Source organism: Myripristis murdjan, chromosome 22 (assembly GCF_902150065.1).
Source record: "Myripristis murdjan chromosome 22, fMyrMur1.1, whole genome shotgun sequence".
Taxonomy (NCBI): Eukaryota; Metazoa; Chordata; class Actinopteri; order Holocentriformes; family Holocentridae; genus Myripristis; species Myripristis murdjan.
The window spans coordinates 2,329,040-2,355,544 of NC_044001.1; the positions used below are offsets into that span (position 1 = coordinate 2,329,040).

At 41.7% G+C, this 26,505-nt stretch overlaps 2 protein-coding genes and 1 pseudogene across 3 annotated transcripts; 1 reads left to right on the forward strand and 2 right to left on the reverse strand.

Annotated features, from left to right (window-relative positions):
• LOC115353980 (tripartite motif-containing protein 35-like) overlaps positions 1–26,505 on the reverse strand; it is a 993,629-nt pseudogene that overhangs the window by 60,817 nt on the left and 906,307 nt on the right.
• Positions 426–10,187, forward strand: LOC115353959 (uncharacterized). Its single transcript, XM_030044098.1, has 9 exons — positions 426–670; positions 6,670–6,933; positions 7,057–7,305; positions 7,442–7,690; positions 7,875–8,132; positions 8,909–9,214; positions 9,319–9,588; positions 9,693–9,773; positions 9,930–10,187. Exons 1-9 carry the CDS (start codon positions 564–566, stop codon positions 9,994–9,996), a joined length of 1,851 nt encoding a protein of 616 aa, XP_029899958.1. The 5' UTR covers positions 426–563; the 3' UTR covers positions 9,997–10,187.
• LOC115353983 (nuclear factor 7, brain-like) lies at positions 11,111–19,329 on the reverse strand. 2 transcript variants are annotated; one of them, XM_030044125.1, is made up of 2 exons: positions 18,001–19,326; positions 11,111–11,128 (listed from the first exon to the last, which is right to left on the reverse strand). In XM_030044125.1, exons 1-2 carry the CDS (start codon positions 19,324–19,326, stop codon positions 11,111–11,113), a joined length of 1,344 nt encoding a protein of 447 aa, XP_029899985.1. The 2 variants fall into 2 exon arrangements, with proteins under 2 accessions (XP_029899985.1, XP_029899986.1); XM_030044126.1 differs by lacking the exon at positions 11,111–11,128 and having other exon boundaries at positions 17,867–19,329.

A 26,505-nucleotide genomic window follows, 5' to 3' on the forward strand; every position in this document is an offset into this window, starting at 1 on the left:
ATGATATGATTTATATACACAAAAAATATTGAAATACTTTGTTACGTTATCCAGTAACTCAATAGATACATTAGCCCTCCATACTTCTTTTTTTTTTTTCATATACTGCAGAAGAGAAATCATTGGATATTTTTTCCTCCCATTATCCCTGTTTCATATGTCAGCAGTCAGCACACTCAGAACAAACCAACTATAATGCAAAGCATTTAATTTTTTTTTTTCATTGTCATTTTCCTAGTTTCACTCGTCAGTGGTCAACACACTCAGGTCCAGCCCAAATCTGTGGGAATCTGTTCTGTCGAGCAGCAGAGAGGGAACAGCAGACAGGACAGAAGATCCTGCAGCTGCTATCATCAGTGTGCAGTTACCAAACATTCCCTTCTCATTTTTACAATAATATCTACCGGTGTGATTTCCTGCTGGAGCTGTACTCCCATGTGAAGGACTATGAGACTCTAACAGGCAGCAGAGTCCTCCCAGCATTACAGACAGTTTTCCAGTCAGCTCCTGCAGTCTGGACCATCAACCTGTCAGAGAGAAAGGCCTCTGTCCTCCTGGAAGTGATGAAGCTCCAATCGGGAAAGAAACCAGTTGAGCTGACAGGCTGGTCAGATGAAGAGAGTGAAGTGTGGAGTTTCCTGAAGTGTCTGCCTTACATGTCACAGCTCAGGTAAATAGCTTTTCATTTGTAAAAATGTCTCACCAGATGATATGATTCATATACACAAAAAATATTTAAATACTTTGTTACTTTATCCAGTAACTCAATAGATACATTAGCCCTCCATACTGCTTGTTTTTTTCATATAATGCAGAAGAGAAATCATTGGATATTTTATTCTTCCCATTATCTCTGTTTCATATGTCAGCAGTCAGCACACTCAGAACAAACCAACTATAATGCAGATCATTTAATTATTTCATTATTTTTCATTGTCATTCATTGTCAATGTGCTTCCTGCTTTGACTGAGTGCAGACGCTCCTCTCCTCTCTCTCTGCTTTGCTTTCTTTTTTTTTCCATTTTAACTCTTTCTTTTACTTCACATTTCTTAGAAAAAAGGTCCTGGACACCTATACATCCCTCGGAGCTAAATCCATTATTGAAACTCAAGGTTATCACTACTTTTAGAGCTGTTTTATTTCGCCGGTGAAACTTATCAGCGGCGCAAGCCTGCACTACAGTGACTGAGTGTGAGGAGCTCGGCTAACTGAGGCTAATCAGCAGCAAGATGCCTCCCTTTTCCACAGACGACTATCTCAAGCTTCTCCAGAAGATTGCGGTGCTGGAAACTAAAATTCAACGGCTTGAAATGAATGTGGAGATAAATGGACAATATGGGAATGAAACAACTCTACCAATGACCCAAAACAGCACACAGGAGCAGGCTAACGGACAGCTAATTTGCAGCACCACCAAGAAGGAGAGCTATGTAAGCGGCAGTAAATCTACCAGTAGTCCTCCCTGGAACCTGCTTGGAGCAAAGCCAAAGCATAATTCAGGTAAAGACACATCTGATATGCGAAGACGGCTAACAGGCAGAACCCAGCACCAGGAGATTAGTGATGAAACTGGTTGGCCTGCATTGCCCTCACGCAGGAGTATCTCTTCAACCCCTGTACCGGTGAGAAAACAGCCATGGACGGTGGCTACAAAAAGAAATAAGACCAAACCACACCGGGACTCTGAGATCCGCTTGGAAAATAGATTTGCACCTCTTGTTCAAGACCATGACTGCCCAAAAGAAAGCTCTTCCCCAGACGCTGAAAAAAGATATGTGACTAAATCAATCAGTAAAAGGCTGCAAAGAGAGCGAATCACTGGGCCCCAAACACTGATAGTGGGTGACGGAGCTGTGAAAGACCTAAAACGCTTTTGCAGCATGAAATACACCAAAGTACTGTGTTTTCCTGACGACATGGTGTCTGATATCTCAGAGAAAGTCCTTAAGATCACTGATGAGCATCCAACGGTCAAGTCTCTCATCATACACACAGGAGCTCTTGATATTGTGAAACAACAATCAGAGGTACTGAAACAGGACTTTATGGACCTTCTGAATAAGGTTCAAAGTCTAGACATGGATGTGTATTTGAGTGGACCTCTACCAACAGTACGACAAGGGGATGAGAGATTCAGCAGGCTGATGATGCTCAGCAGATGGCTCAAAGCTACATGTGCTGCTCTACCTGTGAACTACATTGACAATTTCCATATTTTTTGGGAACGCAGGCACCTGTTTAAGCCAGATGGATTTTACCTGAATAAATCAGGAGTGCGACTGTTGTGTTCCAACATTTTCTACTCTGTGCGTCAGACACCAGCAGCCCCTGCCAAGGACAAGCAGCAAGACAACCCAAAACAACCGATAAGTCGGCGCTGTGGGGATGAACTGCTTGTGTCTGAGATAAGAACGGACCATGGAGGACAGCTGACCCAGAAAGATGTGTCAGCTCCAAAATCACCACCCTCACCCCAACTAGAGGAGTCTGCCCCAGCCCCAACTGGAGAGTCCCAGTCTTCACCACCCCAGTCCCCACCAAGCCCCCCACTTGCTCCTTCCAGTCCTGACTCCCCACTTCTGGATTTCACTGACAGGATGAAGGACCTTGTTAGTATTGGAATCCAACTTACACCACGTCAAATCCCCATATTTTCTCCCCGAAACCCCCCTCATGCCCCTCCCATTCCGCCACGCCTGAAACACCCATCGACCAAAAGTCATCGGGCCCCTCCACCCCCCATAAACCTTCACGACTGTGATTCAGACTGATATGTGCCGGGTCCAGGCTGTGATACTGATATCAATAATGTTCTCCAGGAAAAGTCAGGGCCCTATGGAGGTCAAATAGCCTTTTCAATCCCTGTGATAATAGGTACACATCGTAGTATTCACAGACCATATGGCACCTGTCTTAACAATCTGAAGTCTGTCAATGTTCAACAGCAGTCATCCTCCTTTCCTGTCACATCATCCCTACAGCTGAAACTAGCTCTTTTTAATGTCAGATCATTGGCCAATAAATCTTTCTTGATTAGGGATCTGATAACTGAAAGGAACTTAGATTGCATACTTTTAGTTGAGACGTGGCTAAACAGTGTTACTGGTACAGCAACACTGTTAGAGGCCTGTCCACCAAATTTCCAGTTCTATCAGTCAGTCAGACAAAACAGGAGAGGAGGAGGGATTGCAGCCATTTTTTCTACACAGTTAGTATGCAACGACATTGACCTTGGTGATTTTGCATCATTTGAATATCTTGCTTTTGAGCTCAAGTCAGAACAAGCAGTACTTATGGTTACACTATATCGGCCACCAGGATACTCATCAGCATTCCTACAGGAGTTTACAGAGATGGTCTCATTTGCCATCACTAGATATGACAGGTTAATAATGAATGGAGACCTGAATATTCACATCAACAAAAAGAACGACTCCAGTGCCATTGAGTTTATGAACATACTGGACAGCTTTGCACTCATTCAACATGTAACTGAAGCCACTCACCAGCATGGCAACACCCTAGACCTGGTAATAACAACAGGGTTAAACATTGGGAATGTTTCAGTACTTGAACTGCCCATTTCTGATCATCACTGTGTGCTCTTCAATGCCACCCTAACCTTAACAAAAACTAAGAGGGAGTACTTGGTTACAAAGAGATTTCTTGGTGATGAGGCCAAAGCTAATTTTGCTAATCTCATGAGATCATTTGAGCCACATAGTGGTGACTGCACTCTAAATGACATGATTAAGCAATTCAACAACGCCCTGTCAGCTGCTTTAAATACTGTTGCCCCACTAAAGGTGAAAAAGAAGTTTACAGACAGAATATCCCCATGGTTGAACAATAACAGTGTTAAAAAGGCAAAGAGAGCATGTCGGGCAGCTGAAAGAAAATGGAGGAAAACCAAGCTCACAGTTCACTGTAACATATACAAAGAAGCCTTGAACACCTATAACAAGGAAGTACGTCTGGCAAGAATGAACTATTTTTCCAAGATTATCACAGAGAATTCAGGAAACTCTAGAATATTGTTCTCCACTATTGATCAGCTACTCAACACTGCTCCCACTACACCACAGATCTCTGCATCCAGATGTGAAGAACTTGCACTGTTCTTCAATAACAAAATAACATCAATTAGAACTACTATTCCTGTTAATCCATACACAAATGCAAATGCAGGTGATCTCAGAAAATTCTGCAAAAACAATGCAACCATGGGGAAATTCAACAGCATAACATTATCTGAGCTCTGTAAGACTGTTAATGAATGCAACTCCACTACCTCATGTGTTGACCCAGTACCTACAGCATTTTTTAAAAGTGTTCAACAGTGTATCAGGTCATGTCCTGGCAATTATAAACATGTCACTTCAAACTGGCATCTTCCCAGATGAGTTCAAAACAGCTGTTGTAAAACCTTTACTAAAGAAACCTAACCTAGATAGTAATGCACTAAGCAGCTATAGGCCAATATCAAACATACCATTCATTAGTAAGATACTTGAAAAAATAGTTGCAGTGCAAATAAATGCCTTTCTTAAAGAAAATAACATCCTGGAGGAATTTCAATCAGGCTTTAGAAAACATCATAGCACTGAAACGGCGCTTGCTAAAATCGTCAGCGACCTCAGACTGACCTATGATGAAAATATGGTCTCAATTCTTATCCTCTTAGACCTTAGCGCTGCGTTTGATACGATTGACCATGACATCTTAATCAATCGCCTTGAAAAATTGGTTGGTCTCTCTGACTGTGTGTTACACTGGTTTAAAACTTACATCAAAGGGAGAAAGTTTTACGTCAGACTGGGAGATCATGTGTCTGGGGAACAGGACAACTGCTATGGAGTTCCACAAGGGAGCTGCCTTGGTCCATTACTTTTCTCACTATACATGCTGCCACTCGGTGACATCATCAGAAGGCACAATGTATGTTTTCACAGTTATGCGGACGACACACAACTGTATATTTCTGCTGAACCAAATGATGCTACAGCGATAAATCCCATCACTACCTGTCTCATGGCGGTGAACAAATGGATGAGTGATAACTTTTTAAAGCTAAATGAAGACAAAACAGAGATCCTGTTAGTGGGCCCCAAAACAAAAAGAGAGATGCTGTCCACTAACTTGGGGAAACTGGCTTCCAGGATCAAATCTGAGGTTACAAGTCTTGGCATTGTATTGGATCCAGATCTTAGTTTTAAGTCCCACATTAACAAGGTGACGAAGACATCATTCTTCCACCTTAGAAACATCGCTAAAGTGCGACCATTTATAAATCAAAAAGATGCTGAAAAACTAATACATGCTTTCATCTCAAGCAGACTTGACTACTGTAACGTACTTTTTACTGGCCTTCCAAAGAAAACTACTGACAGACTTCAGCTCATCCAAAACTCTGCTGCTCGCTTATTAACCAGAACCAGGAAGAGAGAGCATATTAGTCCGGTCCTAGCTGCCCTACACTGGCTCCCTGTAACATTTAGAGTTGACTTTAAGGTTCTCCTACTTGTATACAAAGCACTTCATGGGCTAGGACCAAGCTACATTGCCAACTCCCTTATTGGCTATGCACCCCAAAGAGCACTGCGATCGTCTGCTGCTGGCTTATTGGTTCCCCACAAAAGTCGAAAGAAAATTGGGGATGCCGCCTTTGTTACGTATGCCCCCAAGCTTTGGAACACACTACCTTTAAATATCAGGGAAGCCAGCTCACTAGATATCTTTAAAAGAAGATTAAAGACCTACCTTTTCACTCTGGCCTTTAACTAGCTCCTGTTTTATTTGTCTTTTATCGTTTTATTTGCATCTTTTGTTTTATTTCAAAGTTCTCGCTTTTAGCCTTTTCCTTTTAATTTGTGTTTTATTCTTTTTAATGTTTTATTTAATGTTTTCAAATGTTCTTCTTTTTATTGTGAAGCACTTTGAGCTGCAATTCTTGTATGAAAGGTGCTATACAAATAAAGTTTTATTATTATTATTATTATTTTCCTAGTTTCACTGGTCAGTGGTCAACACACTCAGGTCCAGCCCAAATCTGTGGGAATCTGTTTTGTCGAGCAGCAGAGAGGGAACAGCAGACAGGAGAGAAGATCCTGCAGCTGCTATCATCAGTGTGCAGTTATGAAACATTCCATTATCATTTTAACAACAATATCTACCAGTGTGATTTCCTGCTGGACCTGTACTCCCATGTGAATGACTATGAGACGTCACATAAAAATATTTTAAACCACACATTAAGAGAATACATTTCCCCTAACCTCTAAAACAAAACAAACAAAAAATAACACTAATTAAAAAACAAACAAAAACAAAAACAGTGGATATGTCCAAAAAAAGAAAAATAATCCTTCATCCTTCATTACAGGTTAAAAAGTGAAATGATGTGATAATGTCATTAAGCTTACTAAATCTTAAGCAAATCAAAGGCATTAAAATGGGTAATTGATATGAACTCTTATAGCTAATGATGCAGATAGTTGTGAACTAAATTCATCATAATTTAATGTGGTTACCCTTAATTTTAGCTTTTGATACTTGCTCTTTGATTTAACAGTACATATTCGTGCAGGATGTTAGATATTGGCTGTGTCAACTATTCTCTTTTGTAACGCTGTTGATTTCACATTTTATTCTATAATGTTCTGTTTTAGGTGTGATCCAGAGTTCTTCCAGTTTGTGTGTGCGTCTGTCTCTGTGAGATCAACAGAGGTGGCCCAGCAGTTGGCCTCTCTCCTGCGGCTCATGGGTTTCACTCTGGTGCTAACAGGAGAGTTACCCAGTAAAACCTGCTGGTCTGTGGGTCGAGTTCTGGGACTCTGTGGCTCCAGTGTGGATCTCATCTTCACACCCAGCAAGATCTCACTCGAAGGAGCCTCCCTCATCTTTAGACATACAGCACAATTACACAGTCTTCGGTATGCTACATTTATCTTGCTACTTGAAAAGATGTGGTCTCTTACTCCTAGAAACAATGTTTTTGTTCTGTCCAATTGATATTATGCGTTACATTATTCATGGTGTATTTCTTTGATTTTCAGACTGTCTGAAAGCATGGCATTGTTACTGTGTCAACTGGCAAGCACACAAAAAGTGGCCGATCCAGTATCCATTGAGGAGCTTTCTCCTGTCCTCAAAACGACATCACAGCGAGTATTGATGAGAGCTGTCAGTAGTGTGGGGTCCCTCCTGAGATACTGGGCAGTCAAATGTTTGGACCTGACCGAAGTTTGCATTCCTGCTCACAATCTCATGACACTGCTGCTTCACCGTGATCCTCTAACAATCAAGTAAATCCCTTTTGCTTTGTTGAGCCGTGAAAATATCATGTCAAATCCTAACTCAATAATGTAAATCCTAAGTCAATAATATTTCCCTGACATGTTCATTAAATTGTATTTGTCCTCTGATCTGCTGCTTCCTCAGACTGAGTGCGCAGTGTGTTCAGCAGCTGACTGTACTCATACATGAGATCCAGGACAAAGACTTGACTCAGTCTTTCTTGAGTAAACTGGGTGGAGACCTGACCTCCTGCTCTCTAGACTGGGAATTACTTCACTATTTGCTACAGCACTCATCAACTCACAGCATCACTGTGGACATGAGGAAGAGCAAGATCTCAGAGAAGAGCATCATAAATCTTCTTCCCTTTCTGGACAGGATTGTGTTTAAAAGGTGGTAAAGCTTTGCTTACTCTTCAGAGAAATGCACTCTTCCTCAGATCATAGTTAGTAAATAATGTATCGTTATGGCTTATATTTTTGCTGATATACTGTAGTTTCATGAGTAACTGAAAAAACACACAATTGTGTCATGTACATAACCAGCATCTAATGCTAAATATAATGTGTGATTTTAGGCCCAGCCCCAGCTTTGTGTTGTCTGCCATCAGGGAGAGCTACAAAACTCATGCCAGGCACTGTATACCCAGTTTACTGAAGTCATTAGCCCATGCCATCAACCTGACCTGCAGAGAACTGGACACAGTGGACTGTGCTGCTCTGCTCTTCATCCTCAAACACAGCGATGGAGTCAAACTCAACCTGCTGTGGACCTCCATCCCACAAGGAGGAATACAGGCCCTCCTGCTCACACTGGAGAACATCTCTCATCTCAGGTCAGACATCGGTACTGATTTTGCAAGGGGCCGCGTGGCTCGGGAGGCAGAGCTGTTGTCTGGTAATTGAGGGTTCCTGGTTCAATCCTCTGCTCCTCCAGAGAATTTGTCAAAGAGTCCTTGAGCAAGAAACTGAACCCCTAACTGCTCTTGATGGGCAACTTGGCACCTTGCATGGTAGCCTCTTCTATCAGTGTGTGAATGGAGAATGTGAGGCAAACATTGTCAAACGCTTTGAGTGGTCAGTAGACTAGACAAGTGCAGTCCATTTACATTTGACACATGTATGAATATTTAATTTTTAAAGGGTCATTAATGCAAAAACAAACAAACAATAAAAAAACAGCAAGAACAATGATTTATTAAAAGAACTAAGCTTGGTGCATTCTTGAGAAACCACATATTTGCAAACCCCCTTCAACCAGGGATGTTAGAGGAGATAGGATTAGTAAGGGTATGCAATTGTTGTTATCGGGTAGGCATCACTCAGGACAAATGTTTGGTTGAATTAGGCCTGAGACACCACCAAAGGGTGCAGCAGAATGTTTTAGCATCCCAGGATGAGCCGCTCCTCATCGACTGTCAATATTAAACAGTAATATAACCACCTTATTTTATGCATCCCATCCTGAAACTTTGCCTTTTCACAACATTTTCCATTGGTTTCTGAACTTGCTTAAAGGTCTCACCTATGTAGACAAATGGCTGGCCCTGCCTGTGAGACACATAATACAGATTTAATAAAAATGTTCACATATCTCCATTTTTCATACCAGTGTTGACAGGAATCTGCTGCTGAGGTTGCTGCGGGGTTGCACTGCCTCTGGGGTCCAACAGGGGGCAGCAGCAGCAGGTCTGCTGAGGGCCCTGCAGCACAGGCTGGATCTGTCCTGCTCCTCCTGTGTGGAGCTGTCAGAGCAGGAGCACAGGGAGACTCTGTGTCTGGGAGCTGGAGACTGCAGGGCAATCTCCACTGTCCTGAGACACAGCAGCCAGGAGACACTGCTCAACCTACAAGACTGTGAGGTGGAGGACAGTGGACTGGAGCTGCTGTTTCCTGTCCTCAACAAAGTCCACCTGAGGTGAGAGGGAATAACTGAGAGGACTCAGGTTCACAGTCATATTCATGTCTCATGCCTGTTTATGCAACAATAATGTTCTGCTGTTTGCTCCGTCTTCCCTCCAGCACCAGCAAAGCCGTCCTCGTCCAGATGGTGTCCCTGGTGCCTGTGGGCAGTGAAAGGGACACAGTGATACGAGCAAAGTCCCTGGGTCGAGCCCTGGGTGGAGAGCTGGACCTCAGTGAGACCACATTGGATCAGAGGGCGTGTGACGCTTTGGTCTGGATACTGGAGTTTTCTGAGGGACTGACAGAACTTAACCTCAGTCACTGTCAACTCACAGACCAGCTCCTGCACACACTGATCCCACATTTGTACAAAGTACAAGACCTGGAGTGAGTCCGCTTGAACGCTGTTTAATGTGTATATGCATGTGTGTAAATCTGATTATTATCTAATAATGTCTTTCTTTGTTCTTTGTATCTTTTGGGTGTTGTAGTGTGAGTCACAATAAGATCACTGATGCTCTGACTGCCAGATTACTCCAGCTGGTCTCCATCAACACCTCCATCATTGTGCGGTGAGCATGTACCCGTGTCTGAATTCATGTGCCATTAATATACTGAGTGTGTTGGATCGCCACACTTGTAGAGATATCATACAAGAGTTTACACTAAAACACATTATTCTGAATGAAGAGGTGACACTTGCTTTTTCTTGTCTGTTGTCTTCGTAGAGTCTTCAGCAATAATATCATGGACAGAACCCCCTTTCTGAACGACAAACGCTTTGAAATGTGGTGAACCAATCAGCTGCAGTTTTTGGGCCGGCAGAGGGAAGTGGACAAATTATGTTTTGTGGCTGGCAACACAGTTCAGTGTAACTGTGATCATTTTACACTTTATTGGGTCACAATTTAATGGTACTCAGCCAGCAGAGATCCCTTTAAAACAGTTTAGAGATTGGGATAGACATATTTATAGGTTTATATGGAATAAAAAAAGACCCAGAGTAAAATACTCATCCCTGCAGTTGCCAAGAAAAAGGGGAGGCATTGTAGCTGACGCTAGTAATGTTGTTTATGTGTTACTATGGCAACAAGGAAGACCGCTTTAGCGATGGTTATTGTGCTTTTCTTTTTTTTTTTTTTTGTATACATATGTTTTGTATACATATGTTTTTTGTCATAATGTTTTAAGTAATTGAAATTGCGCGGGAGTCACATGAACGGGAATTGCTGAAAGGGAGACCACAGAAATGAGAGACACTGTACGAGAGCAACACAGAGAACTTTTATGCTCGTCAACTTTATCTAGCGCTGGTTTTACAAGGTGTACACGGTAAAATGCATTTTGGTTATCTCCGTTTATAAAATGTGTACATAACATGGTTATATGGTTCCTGAAACTTTTTTTATTGTTTCTAGTTTTCACGGTGTTCCATGATTCTGAAGAAAGGAAAATAAACGTGATTGTGGACATCAGTGCGAAGCATGAATCTTTCATAACCAGGGCAGATACAGGCATGGCATTACCGTGTCTGAGGGATTATTAACTGTCTGCTCAGTTAAGACCATTAGGATTGTGGTGTAATACAAGATATGAAGCTAAATGGAAATAAATAGAATTCTCTTGGGTGGACACACCAATTTAGTCAGTTTTGGGTTGTGTCAACAGTTTAAAATAGATCAATAATAATAGGGGCACTGTAGTTCCTAACTACACTGATAACCTTTGTTGCTCATTTTAGATAGATGTACTTAGATAGATGTACTTTATTGATCCCAAACTGGGAAATTCTTAAATTCTTATTTTAGAATGAGAAGAGGAACATTTCAGGTGATGGACCTGCTCTCTGCTGTTTATGCACCTCTTGTGGGCTGAACTATCACTTCGACATAGACTTACCAACCACTGTTTATAAAATGGAATAAAAGTGTTTTTTTCTAACCACTGTGTTTTAAGTTGAATAAAAGTTGTCATATTATTGAAGAAAAACAATCATCTATGTCTGATCTATCATCATACTTACCACATACATGTGCTTTTACCTCTTCAAATGCTAGCTAAAATTTGAAGCACTGGCAACACTTAAATACTGACTTTGAAGCCTTTAATGAAGCACTGTCGTTTTAAATCACGGAGGCTTAAATACAGGCTGATGCTGATTGGATAACACCCACTGATTGGATGACACGCCCACAAAATGGAGGAAAACTACCTGTGAGGCATGTTGCTCTCAGTTACAAAACATTATAACCAAACACACCATTCAATGAGACGACGTCACACAATGTTACGCATCATAACATCGTTGAATACGCCCCAGGCGCGTTTCCAACCAGATGGAGTGACAGCGGGAACGGCCAATCACATATTAACAAGAAACGGCAGAGCCAATCGAAGAGCTTGTGGGCGGTCTAAAGGGAAACAGGTTTCAGCTTGAGCCTTCGTTTTCCGCTGGGTCCTAGTGCATGACCCGTCTCCATTTAATATAGTGTAACATTGTTTTTGGACAGTAAAAACTGCAGGGGACCAAAACTGCCTTTTGAAAAAGTGGAGGGGACATTATAACTCTGTGACGACGCCCAGACTATTCTGCATCTTACTGGCTTACCTGATATTACTTTGACCAATCAAACTCCTCTTGCCTAAAACCTGACCAATCACAACCAAGGAACGTGTTCATGTTCGCGTTCCGCATGCGGGAGGGAAGAGAGGGAGACCACAAAGCTACACTATGTCTAATGTTACCTCTAAAATGACTGCATGGCTGAAAAGACAGTGAAGCTGGAGGTGGGATTACAAAGCTTCTTCATACCCTGAGCTGACCTGCGAGCTTTCAGGCAGAAGGTAGGCTACGCTTATCTACTTTGTTACAGAGTACACTGACTGGGAGCTTGGCTAGCTCTCTCTCTCTCTCTCTCTCTCTCTCTCTCTCTCTCTCTCTCTCTCTGTCTCAAACGGTCGAATACACAGGATAGAAATAACTGGTTGTGTGCAAGTTTAGAAATTGATATTTTGTTGATTGTATTGTTCATTATTGTTCTTTCTTTCTTTCTTTATTTATTTTGCATTTAAATGCTGCAAATTCTGTGTTGTTGAGAGATACAGGTGAATCTATTGATTGGCGTGATGTGACTGTTGAGTAAACCCTGTTGAGATGCAGCAGGTGAATGTGAACCGCTATGTCATACATGATACAGGCCATGTTGGCGTGATCACTGTTTTTATTAAGCATTATTACACGAGAATAATGATGATCGAGCACACCCTCGAGTGTAATAGTGCAATTATACAACTATTACCAACAAAATAAAATGTATAATCAAAATGTATTCATACTGTGGGCATTTCGCTCTCAAAATATCAAAGTTTTTTGCTAGTATTTTCTCCGTTGCAGTGGAAATACATGAGATCTGACGTTAACTAGTCCTTGTCAGCCAGCCAACTTGAGCTTATCATGTTTTCTAGACATTGTGATTTCCCAAAACTGAAAAAATACCACACATACCAACACAAAACTGCTCTGCTAGCTCAATCATTTTGTAACTAGAATATCCGCTGGAATTGTTTTTTTTTTCATGGACTGATAGTTATACTTCTGCTGACTTCTCAGTCATTTTTAATCTAACAGGTGCCATGACAACGACTCACCAACACAGCTAATTTTTATCTACAACCAACTTATATTAACAGTTATATTTAAATACAGGCTACTGCTTTCCAGTGTCGGTGCCAGAACAAACATCTGTCTTTTCATAAACTCACTAACCCTAACCCTAACCAGGCTGTTATCAACTTACTTCTGAAATAAAGACGACAGTTTTCACAGATGTGTTGATTTATTAAATGTTCATTTTAATGTACAGATGCAAACAAACTGACAAATTAATTAAATCAATGGCCTAGGCAACTCAGAAAGAATACACAAATTAACAACATTAATAGGCTAATTAATAAGTGATAACATTAACACATTAATAACAAGAACAAAGTTATAGCCGCACATCTCTGTGGAAAATCTTTCAGGTACTGTCCGTGGTGCTGAATCCACCTCAGCAGGAACTGTCCGTGGTGCTGAATCCACCTCAGCAGGTACTGTCCGTGCTGCTGAATCTACTGAGGCTGAATTTCATTCTATTTATTGTAGAAATTAAATCTCCACAAAATTCACGGAGGATCTTGTTTAGCTCTTCTTTACTTACAGTTGAGAAATCAGCTGTGTTGCCGGTGGAATTGACAGCGGCTTTTGATGCGGGTTTCGGTGAAACGTTTCATGTTGCCATGGAAACCAAACAGACTCAGGCAATAAGATATAGGCCAGAGTAATATATTCAGTGATGAGGTATTTTTCGTTTGAGCATGGCTAGCTGTGCTGTCATGCTCATTTGACCACATTCTAAATGTCTGATTGACCAAGCAGATTGCTTGGTCGGATCTACGTGTTGTATAATAGATATTTCATATGTATGCACTATGCAATTTGAGTTCTGCTGCGTTAATTGACCCTTGGCTATGCCAAGAATCCCACCGCACATTACTGTCTGTCTGTCTGTCTATCTATCTATCTATCTATCTATACAGACAGACAGACAGACAGACAGAGAGACACAGACAGACAGGCAGACAGAGAGACACAGATAAATAGATAGATAGATAGATTTATGTTAAAAACACAGAGGTAGGTGTGGAGAGAACTTAGAAAAACAATGAGAAATGAGATATCCCTCTAAATCTGGCTGAAAAAATAGCTTAAAAAATTTTCACCGGCGGGGGCACTGCCCCCCCTGGGATTCATTCTTATGCACCATAAGAATAAATCTGGCTTCATGTCTTCTATAAGGCCTGCAGGGGTTTTATTTTTATATTTTTCATGCCTCCAGTGATCTTGACCATGACCCTGTGGTTGTGACTAATGCATCCACAGTTGGTGAAAATGTTAGTGACTTTTATTAGTTTGCTCGTAATGCAAAGTTATTCAGATTTTGCATAAAATATCCTTCACCTTGACCTTATCACATGACCTTGACCTTGAATGTTGCAGAAATCAAAATGAATTAAATATATAAATAATTTTGAGTGAGTGAGCATCAGGGGCAAGGAAGAGATAAAATTGAATAAATTTAACAGATCACAGCAGAAGTCAGGTTAGGTGCCTTTCCTGCCTGCGCCCCTCTCCGGTTTCTGTCCCCCAACCTTCAACCTGTTTTTTGTTTTTGAAGACAGTAGATCACTGAAGTCCAGGATGGTCTGCATGTTGAAGATGATGAAGGACAAACTATGAGGTTCTGATTTCTTTTCTCAAATGGATATATAGCCTTTTGGACATGAAGTGTTCAGCTGAGTCTGGTGATGTTGCTACATGTATATTAAATGCCATACCCTGCAACAAATATATACTGATTGAAAATGTTGAAGATAACACAATAAATTCACAACACAATACTTCAATACATTAACAATTAATACACTCTTCAATCAATCAATCAATCAATCAGATTCAATTTGTATAGCACTTTTCATACAAAAAAAATGCAACACAAAGTGCTTCACATAAAAATCCCTCCCCCCACCACCACCACCACCACTACACACACACACACACACACACACACACACACACACACACACAAACACAAGAACTTCCCTCCCCCCATACAATCACACACATTAAAGCAATCGTTAAAAAATATCAACATGAACTGGAAACGACAAAACGCTATCGCATGTACCTCATACACATCGTCTATAAGAACAGTCAATACATCCTTAAGAAACAAAACGTGTGTTAAAATCACTTCCAACTTTATATATATATAAAATGACAAAGAAAAGCACCTATTACACACACACCCAGCAGACCACCTCTGCAGGCACACACACACACACACACACACACACACACAGAAACTACACAACAGCCAATCCCATCTGTGAGTGTGGCCACTTCATCAAACACAGCCAACACACACACACTCATACACACATCCTCACACACACACACCTCCATAAATCCACCCACATACATGTCCAAGTCATTCTGTCATTTTGCTGAATGATCCGTTCCCCACACGCACTTTGAAATCAGCTTGTTTGACAAGACGGACTTGATTTGGTTTCTACTGGAGGTCTATTCCACTCTACTGCTGTTATGGAAATGGTTGAGGTTCATTGAAGGAAAGACACGAGAGAGAGACACATGGAGCCAGGATGACTTAGGTTGAATATTCAGCTTTACTGCGTCAGCTGCCTCAGGAGAAATGATCGCAGTCTCGGACGGGCGGCACCATGGTCAGTTCTGACGGCTCTTCCACATACTAAGAACTTTATAGGTCTCTGAAGGACACTGAACATAAATTGGGACTTATCACGGAGACAGTCCGGAGACAGTGAGTCTTTGTATTAGCCAAAATAGCTTTCCTAGCCTTGGAAGGCAGGCCAAGCTGACGCCTCTGCTGTAGCCTGTGTACCAGGGCGCTAGGTAGGGAAGTCAGGCACTGTGGAGTAAACAGAAGGGAGACATAAGGGCTGATCTGCCATAACCATACTCCACACTTAGGATGATTTGGGATAGCCTGACCTGACCTAATACTTTTTCTCCACAAATGCCTCCTTTTTGATCGTAAGATCAACACTAACATAGATCCCAGAGGAAAATTTTCTTCCCCTTACCCCCTAAAGTAACCCTAAAACAAAATGGAAGAGAACCACCGTGCGAGATAAATAGAACGGATTGTAGTAACCGCCCTTAACATTTTAACATTTCTTTAACATTGACATTCTCATTTACCGACTGTCAGCCATAAAAAGTTATACAGGTAGGAACGAAAACCCAGTGGGAAAAACTTTCCTACTACCCCCCCTATAATTTTGGAGACAGATGTTACAGTCGAATTACAAATGGGGCGGCGATCATAGGGATCTGTATAACAGCCGAACAGTCAAGTACAGACAGAAGTTAACCTAACTGGAAGGAGAAGTTACTAGCACTTCACTTCCACTAGACGTCTTCAGCATGTCTGTCCCTGACCTAAACCATGTACAAGTACATGTACACCAATGGCATGACATACCACATGGGCAGACCAGTCATAACTTCATTACATCACATTACAACAATCAGTCAATCCAATTACAACCGGAGGAACTATGAATAAAATAATCAGATGTAAAATAATTAGCCAGTGATCAAAACCAATCATCAGATTAAACTCACAATCACAACAAAAAGAAAAACTTAAAGGTAAAATACTGATTAACATCTTCACTCATACAATATATCATAGAATAAAATCAGAACAGAACCAGAATAAACCAGGTAATCACAACTAGGGTATAGTAAGTAAATCAAATATTAAAAATTAACAATAAAGATCACCTGATTTGGCACAATCGTACACGTTCAGCAATTTCATTGACTGTCAACACCCAATATATGTCAGAATAAATCAGGCCGTGGACAGAAAGCTGTTTTGGCCAGAACACATCTTAAATCTCCACGGCACAATGTCTGTGGCCCTGCCTGGAGTCCAACAGCCATGTGAGTCCCTAACGAGCAGCAAATAATTCTTCAGATCCCTCGGCCCGTTCCCTTCCAAGATCTGATGTGTTGGTGTCACTTTCAGCTGCCGGACCCTGTTTTCTACTGTCACCCATTTGAATTCCTTTAAGTGGGAAGAGCCAGCGGGAGTCATGTGGCAAAGGCTCAACACCACCCTGACTAGTTCAGTTTGAGCTGTGTGAAGTTCAGGTTTAATCCACTTGGGGGCGCTACTGCACCATGTAGTACAGGTGTCGTCAAAGTGAGGCTGAATTGAAAGTGGAACAACAACAAATGGGCCTTACTCAGCACAAATTTGATCTGCTGGAGCTGAAATGATCAAACTGGAGTTCCAGTGGAGAGAAACTCTAAGAACCCAGAATAAAAACAACAGAGTCAACTGAACTCTTCACATCATCAGATAAGACAGACTCCACTTTTACCTGGAGTCCAACTCAGTGGTATTCAATTTGGGGACCGGGGACCCCCAAGCGTCCTCCATGGTCTTCCAGGGGGCCCTCAGCAAAATGAGGAATAGTTTAAATGACTGTGAAAGATGCTCCATTCAGACGCCTTTCACAAGCATTTAAACACAAGAAATCTGATCCAGCATCACTGATCTCACCTTGAAATAGATCATTTTTACAAATACAGTTTCACTGTCATTTTTAATATTTTGAGATAATTTATTTTAAATTTGCACATCACCTCTTCCCCATTTTTTGACAGAAATCGAGTGAAATTGCCTTGGAAAAAAATCTCAAACACACAAAATTATGATAATGAAAGTGGAACATTAGTAAAGACTTTGGAAAAAAAAATATGAATTTAAACTGAACCTTTTTTTGAGTGAGTGAAGACAGAGGTTTACACAATCACTTCAAATAGGGGTTCAAATTAAATCTTGTGTACATTAAGATGAAGCAAAATTATTGAATTGATCTAAATATTGTTAGAATGTGGTTAGTATCAATATTGATGCATTTCCCCTTTTGGTAGTTTTATATTGTTGTATAGATTTTCTGTTTTTTCCACTTTCATCATATTTTGTGTTTGACTTTTTTGTGTTTTGTTTTTCATCATTTTCTTTCTTTTCTTTTTTCTTTTTCTTTCTTTCCTTCTTTCTTTTTTTTTTTTTTTTTTGTTTTTTACAGTTGTTTTACTATTGTTGTAATAGACATCCTCTTTTTTTAACGGTGCTGTTCCACTGTCACAGAGACCTTTACTGTTAAGATCTTCAGTGGGAGATTTTCTCCAGTGTTAATGTATGGAAACAGCCTGTCAGTGAAAGTGTGTGTGAAGGTGTGTATGTGTGTGTTAGTATCAGGATCAGAGAATGTCAGCTGTCCTCTGTTCCAGTCCAGATGAACTCTGATCCTCTGGAGTTTCTTCTGAACTGGGAGATCAGTGCCTGGATCTGATGGGGAGCCTGCCGAGTATTTACCTCCATAGAACCATATTCTCCATAATCCAGATTGTATGCTTCCCTTCCTCTGGACAGACTCTTCTATCACACCCAGGCTCCAGCCTGCACTGTCTCCAACCTCAACATCCCAGCTGTGAGTCCCTGAGTTGAAGCCCTCAGATCCCAAGACAGCGCTGTAGTGGTTAAATCTATCTGGATTATCAGGAAGTTTCTGTCTTTCTCCTCGTCTCACACTGGTCAGATCATCAGACAGGGAAAGTGTTGGACGAGCAGTGTTGGGGTCCAGAACCACAGGAGTGTAGGAGACCACCTCCTTCATCTTGTCCCAGACAGTGAAGCTCAGGTTGCCCAGGTGTTTGGCCTCTTCTATCAGAGCTCCTGAGAGCAGCTGTGGATCCTCCAGCAGGGGGCGCTGGACTCTCTCCACTGTAGCCTTGTAGTTGTGCAGGAATGAGACGTCTTCAGCTCTCAGCTCCTTCTCTATGGCTCTGATTGTGTCTGAAAGGGCTGTTATCTCTCTGCTCAGAGCCTCCATCTTCTCCTTCATCGTCCGACTCTTCTGCTCCTCTTCCTCCCTCAGAGCAGCGATCCTGGCCTCCTCTTCCTCTTGAAGAAACTGGTGAAGCTTCTTAAACTCCTCCTTAATCTGCCTCTCTGTGCGTTGGGCCTGGACCTTAATGTGCTCTGCTGTTTGATCGCAGTTTTCTTTGACTTGATTAAAGAGCTCCAGTTTCTCCTGTAAGGGCTTCAGTGATTTCTGAAGTTCTTCTCTGTGATCCTGAGCAGCTTCGTCAATGGGTCTGAACTTGTGGTTGGTGTGTTTCTTTGAATCTCGACAGACGAGACACACTGGCTGCTGATGGTCCAGACAGAAGAGCCTGAGTTTCTCAGAGTGCAGACTGCAGAGGAGCTCTGACCCTGCTGAAGCTCTCTGATCTCTCTGCAGTAAGAAGGCCTCACACAGGTTCTTCAGCACCAAGTTACGAGGTGGATCACTCCTAGAAGATCTTCTCTTACAAACTGGACAGTCTTTTGTTGGTTTCTCTGTCCACCAGCTCTGCAGACAGGCTTTACAGAAGCTGTGGCTACATGACAGGACCACAGGATCTTTAAAGATGTCATGGCAGACAGGACAGCTGAGATCCTTCTCCAATCTGGAAGCCATTTTTGCCAATTTTTGGAAATTTGACTTGGGCAGTAACTTCTCACACAGCTGTAATCAACTTAAATAGAAAACGTAGCCAACAACACAGAACAGTGGGAAACACAATAAACACTAATAAATTACATCCAACAAAATGAAAAGGTAATAAAATATTGTACATGCCTTGTGAGATGCCTTGTGAAAGTTACTTTCACTTTTGAGTCACTTTTAGTCTGGGCTTTTTTTAAAAACTGCTGTAGGAGGTTGGAGTCACAGTATTCCCAGTGTTCTCAGTATTCCCAGTATTCCTCCTGTAGTTGCTCTCTCTGTGGAAGTCGTGAGTTAAATCTGAAGCTGAATCTTATGGTCTTTCTCTCGGTGTGTGTGTGTGTGTGTGTGTGTGTGTTTCCTCAGTGAGCAGTGGAAGAATGACAGCTTCCTTTTCCTGGTTTGTCAGTGCAGCCAGAGAGTGGGCGGAGCTTTGTCAGGGCATTTCTCCTAAATGCTCGGCTGTTTACTGTAGTAGAGTTTCATTCCACTGCTTCTCTCTCTTGCTGCTCACTGGCTGTTGTGGTCTGATCTGCCTCACAGAGTTTGATTTGGGTTTGAAGAGAGAGAATCGTAGGAATATGTACCTTAATATGCTGAAAAGAAAATTCATGAATTGCTTTATTTACCACAAATGACACATGCTCAGGAAAGTATTATTATTAAACTTTTAGCCTCATTTACGATGGTGTCGAGAAGTAATCACAATCAACAGTGTGCGAATGGATAAGTTAAAGGACAAACTAGTAAACATACTATGAATAAAAACAACAAAGAATAAAAAGGCACAATGTAACGAAATAGAAAATAGAAATATTAAAAAGCACAAAGGATAAAAGTACAAGAGTAAAGTATTTAAACAAAGTACAATGAGGTCAAAAGCAGTTACCCTCAAATAAACAAGATCATTAATGAGGCTTTTGAACAGCTGTAGTCTTGGCACAGAGTCCAGTTTTAGGGCCTTTTGCAGATTGTTCCATCCACGCTGCGCACAAGAAGAAACTTATTATTTACTGTGTCCAGTTCTAACAGAGGGAATGTGCAGTAATAACCTGGACTGAGAGCGGACTGAAGAAGTTTTAGAGCCACAGGCAGGTGGTAGAATCAAAATCAATTCATGAGACTTGCAGAAATGGAGCTATGCATCGGCCTACACCCAGAGTGAGTACAGACGACAGGGAAATCTAGGACTTGATCTGATGATTTAACGTTTTTTCTGATATGTAGGCTAAGCAATGCAGTTTCGAAATAGGATGTTGAGGGTGGATTTCTTTCTGGTCTATAAATGGATTGTGCCCAACTCTAATGTGAGTGGGAAAGGAAGTGTTGCTGTTGTTTGAAAGAGACTTAGCAATCTTCCAGAATGTACTTGGATCATGAGAGGGGCTAGTGAAAGAGAGCAGAGAGTGATCAGACTGAGCTTTTCTCTGGGCAGCAGTTCATTGATTCCTTAGTCATCTCAAGGTGAGCCAATGGGAGGGGTCTTTGTAACGCCTGGCTGCAGCCCATGCTCTGCTGCAACCGCTGAAAAGATCAGCTAAGTCTGCAGTGAACCATGGACCAGACCTAGCTTTTACTGTACATTTGTAAAAAGGAGCATGTTTGTTCACAATGGTGTTAAAGACATTAACAAACTGGGTTAAAGCAAGTTCTGCATCAGAGATCTGGACAATGTCAGATATGGAGCTGCAACACAGGTCGATATTCCATGTGGGGTCGATTTCTTTAGGCTCACATCTCTGATGCAGGCTGTGGGACAACGGTCATTTATCCCAGATTCAAATACACCAGTGAAGACCATTTTCAGGCTTACTACAGAGAATAACAAGGATTTTATTATGATATTGGTGGAGACATGAAAGGTCTCCATGGCGGCGCCCCTGAAAGTTGATGTTTTTTGCATTTATGACTGCAATTTCACGTCATGTCGAGCTGATCAAATATACAAGCAAACGATCATAATCAGAAAAAAAAAAAAAAAAACTATTCAGGGATTGACATTAATGTTTATACTGCATATCTGAGTATCTATACTGACTACAAGTATTTAATAATTCTGTAATGTTTTAAGTTAAAGGCAACTAAAGACAGACAAGCAGACAATTTAACAGAGTTCTCGTCTTCAGTGCAACTGTGCATCATCCTGTACATCAACAACAGCGTACAGAAACATAAATAAAATAAAATAAATGTTTGACACTAAATACCTAAATACAGACAGATTGGTGTCCATTGCCTTGCTCTTATTTAAAAAAAAAAAAAAAAAAAAATCTCTGTGTTGTTGAGGCTCTACAGTTGTAAAACCTTGACATTTTAAATCATGGTTAGTAAAAATGGATAATTCCTGCTTCCCTAGAGATATCAGGCCAATGTGCCTGATAAATACTCTCTTTTCAAAGAAGCATGCTTAACTATTGTTCTAACTGCCACCTGACAAAATACACTATATTACCAAAAGTATTCGCTCACCTGCCTTTACTCATACTATGAACTGAAGTGCCATCCCATTCCTAACCCATAGAGTTCAATATGATGTCGGTCCACCTTTTGCAGCTATTACAGCTTCAACTCTTCTGGGAAGACTGTCCACAAGGTTGAGGAGAGTGTTTATAGGAATTTTTGACCATTCTTCCAAAAGCGCATTGGTGAGGTCACACACTGATGTTGGTCGAGAAGGCCTGGCTCTCAGTCTCCGCTCTAATTCATCCCAAAGGTGTTCTATCGGGTTCAGGTCAGGACTCTGTGCAGGCCAGTCAAGTTCATCCACACCAGACTCTGTCATCCATGTCTTTATGGACCTTGCTTTGTGCACTGGTGCACAGTCATGTTGGAAGAGGAAGGGGCCCGCTCCAAACTGTTCCCACAAGGTTGGGAGCATGGAATTGTCCAAAATGTTTTGGTATCCTGAAGCATTCAAAGTTCCTTTCACTGGAACTAAGGGGCCAAGCCCAGCTCCTGAAAAACAACCCCACACCATAATTCCTCCTCCACCAAATTTCACAGTCGGCACAATGCAGTCTGAAATGTACCGTTCTCCTGGCAACCTCCAAACCCAGACTCGTCCACCAGATTGCCAGATGGAAAAGCATGATTCATCACTCCAGAGAACGCGTCTCCACTGCTCTAGAGGCCAGTGGCGGCGTGCTTTACACCATTGCATCCGACGCTTTGCATTGCACTTGGTGATGTGTGGCTTGGCTGCAGCTGCTCGGCCATGGAAACCCATTCCATGAAGCTCTCTGCGTACTGTACTTGGGCTAATCTGAAGGTCACATGAAGTTTGTAGCTCTGTAGCAATTGACTGCAGAAAGTCGGCGACCTCTTTGCACTATGCGCTTCAGCATCCGCTGACCCCTCTCCGTCACTTTACGTGGCCTACCACTTCGTGGCTGAGTTGCTGTTGTTCCCAAACGCTTCCATTTTGTTATAATAGAGCTGACAGTTGACTGTGGAATATTTAGGAGCGAGGAAATTTCACGACTGGATTTGTTGCACAGGTGGCATCCTATGACAGTTCCACGCTGGAATTCACTGAGCTCCTGAGAGCGGCCCATTCTTTCACAAATGTCTTGTTTCACAGTCTGCATGCCTGAGTGCTTGATTTTATACACCTGTGGCCAGGCCAAGTGATTAGGACACCTGATTCTGATCATTTGAATGGGTGAGCGAATACTTTTGGTAATATAGTGTACATAGTGAAGAAAAACATCTGTAGCTTAGTTGGCTATTACTGTTATCACCATTATTATCAACTCCACATCAGCAATATAATAAACAAAGTGGGCCTATTTTCTTGCAGTAACTTCCACCAAAACTTCTTATGTCACCTTTTCTTTTTTCTTTTTTTTTGAGACCCATCCTGGCTGTGCCTTATTACCTTATTAACACACAGACACAGACACAAATGTGAATGTGAATGTAAATGCAGCCAGTGATATTAAACTCCGTCCAGCTGACGTGACTCAGGTAGAACAAACGCCCAACATGAACAGCTGACAGCTGCAGATGCACACGGAGCTGCTCCACGTCATTCATTCATTCATTCATCTTCTAAACCGCTTATCCTCACTAGGGTCGCGGGGGGTGCCGGAGCCTATCCCAGCGCACATAGGGCGAAAGCAGTGCAACACCCTGGACAGATCGCCAGTCCATCACAGGGCGCTGTGCACGTCCTCAGCTGCTTTTTACAACCACATAGAGTGACAGCGGGGACGGCCAATCACACATTAGCAGAGCCAATCGATGAGCGATATTAGGTTAGAGGCGGGACTTCTAGCAGAGACCGACTGTTAACCCTTTGTGTACCATAAGCATTGATGAGACACTTGCGGACAGTGTTTATATTGGCAGGGACTGTACAGTAGTGATGGGAATTCCGGCTCTTTTTAGAGAACCGGCTCTTTTGGCTCGGCTCACTAAAAAGAGCTGGCTCTTTCAGCTCCCAAACGGCTCTTCAGATTTTTTTGTACTTAAATTAATTTATTACCAACAGTAATGTAAAATTATGAGCAAAATGAATTACCTAACTAAAGCTGAGCTGTTCTCCTTCCTGGCAACTTGTGTTACATGTCGCAACCTCCTCCACTGTGGTTGCAAAAAGGGATGTTGTGGAAGATGCAAATGTGCCGAGGCAGCACTTCAGTGCACTGCCCTTTGCTACTGTGGTGGACTGTGTCATCAAACGTAACTTTGTGTTGTCACACTTTCTTTCCTCTTTGGCTTTATTAAAAATGCCTTTAGGCTAAATGGTATCCTGTCTCTGTACTGCTGTATAGTTCCACTTTGGCCATTGCCATAACACACATGCATTTCATGGCATATCTGTCAACATCTTAGAAAACATGTACAGTATACTCTACCGAAATAGATATTTTGATGGTTTTTACTATTATTTAATTAACTGAATGCTGGAAATATGTAGTTAGGTAGTTGCTAGCATGTTGTAAATAGTACCATTGTATTCCTCATCCTTGAAAATGTAGGATTAGCCACCAGGATCAAGATCCTAGGTGGTCTAGAAGCTGAGTTACAGGTAAAATCACAGCAGGTGGCAGCCATTTTGAAAAATGGTTGCCACGGTTACCACTGGACAAATCTGCGATGGCCCTATATCCAAAAATGATCCTTGGGGCATGCTCTAACAGTGTGCCAAATTTCATGCTTGTATCGTGAAGTGCACAATTCCATCAAAATATTGCACGTAGCTGCTGGACTATATATAAATATGCCTTTATTTATTCACTCTATATAGTGCTACAAAAAATAAATTATAAAATACAAAACAAACTTTTAATTATTTACATTTGAATTGAATTGCTGTACACACTGCAGCAGCAGCAGCAGCAGCAGCAGCAGCAGCAGCAGCAGCAGCAGCAGCAGCAGTTGCAGTAGACACACTGGCACCTTCATTAATATCAGATTCAGTTGCTTGTGTTTCTTCTTCATATTGCACTGATGACTGGACGGTTCTCATGTGCCTGTGCAGGTTGTTGGTGGAGCCGGCTGATAAGATATTTTTTTCTTGCAGACCCTACACTCTGCCTTTCTATTGTTATTAAAATTGAAATGGGTCCAGATTGTACTCCTTTTCCTGCTGTCACTAATTTTCTTAACTACACCATTCCAGCGCATTCGTGTTGTCTCTCCTTGTGGCCCCTCGCTCTCTTTCTCTCTCGTCTCCCTCACTCCTGTTCTTCTGTTCGTGTGTGTGTGTGTAACTGCCGCTCTGGGGTGAAGCGCTCAGCGCAGACATATAGGCTACGATTGGACACAGAGACGGTACCCCACATCTTGACCAATCACATGCGGCTTTCGCAGAAAAAATAACCAATCGGCTCCCGAAAAAAAAAAAAAAAACGGCTCCCAATCAGGAACCGGCTCCCGTCATTCACTTCCAGAAGCCGGCTCTTAGAGCCAGTTCGTTCGCGACCGAACCATCACTACTGTACAGTAGCGGCTGGATATTGGTCGGGACGTGTCCCTGGCGTCCCTTCTCCATTGTACGCCCCTGGAGAATAATATTAATCAACCTGAATTTGGAAATATCATCCGGGGCTGGGCTGGGTAGGTTTAGAAACTGACTTGTTAAATTCATACCGTTACAAATATCTGTGCATTTGTTTGATACCGAAAAGGGGAGGGTAGTTGAGCCGGCCTATCCAGGGCATCAGCTGGGGCAGATGGTGCTGGGGTCATCTTGTGGAAATGAATTGAAAATACACTTTTGAAGGCAGAGCTGTCATTCAAAAAGCTCACATGTTGGAATGTGATGTCATTTGCCTGGGATCAAAATGTCGGGTTTTAATGGGTTTCAAGAGTCCAGTAACACTGGGGACCTCTTTGGCTGAAGGTCATGTGATAAGGTCCACGTAAAGGATGTTTTTGGGTAAAATTTGAATAATTTGCTATTGTTCATCTCACAAGCAGACTAATATATTTTCCTGTGGAGGAGGTGCCTATCATCCTGTTCCTTATCTGAACTTGCACCATAAGAATAAATCTGGCTTCATGTCTTCCATAAGGGTTTTATCTGCATCATGACTCTGATCTTTTCCTGGAAAAAAACAAAAAAACAAACAAACAAAAAAAAAACTGATGTTGAATGTTGCAGAAATGAAAGTGAATTAAATATATAAATAACTTTAAGAGTGTGCATCAGGGGCAAGGAAGACGACGCAAAACAAGAAGAAAAACGAACAAAGTTAAAAGTTACTGTTTAAACAGAAGTTGTACTGCATTAACTGCAGTAGCCATGTGTTTTCTATTTTCCATGGCAGATTTTTTATATTTGTTATATTTAAGCAATAAGCCCCGAGAAGCCGTGGGTTACAGTGATTTTACAACAGCTGAGGGGCGTTCTAAAATGTAAAATTGCCGTTGTAAAATCACTGTAACTCGCGGCTTCAAGGGGCTTATTGCTTTTATAAAACGGTTACCCTACATATAGCCCATAAAATAAACACACAAGAAAAAAAATGAATAATTTATTGGTAATAATGCAACAATAAAACTGAGAACTATTCATTCTTCCACCAAGCAAGATAGAGTGGACAGAATGGTTGCCAAGCAACACAGACGCTAAGATTGCTTTGTCATCTAGCACAGTGGTTCCCAACCCAGTCCTCAAGTACCCCCTGTCCTGGAGGTTTTTTT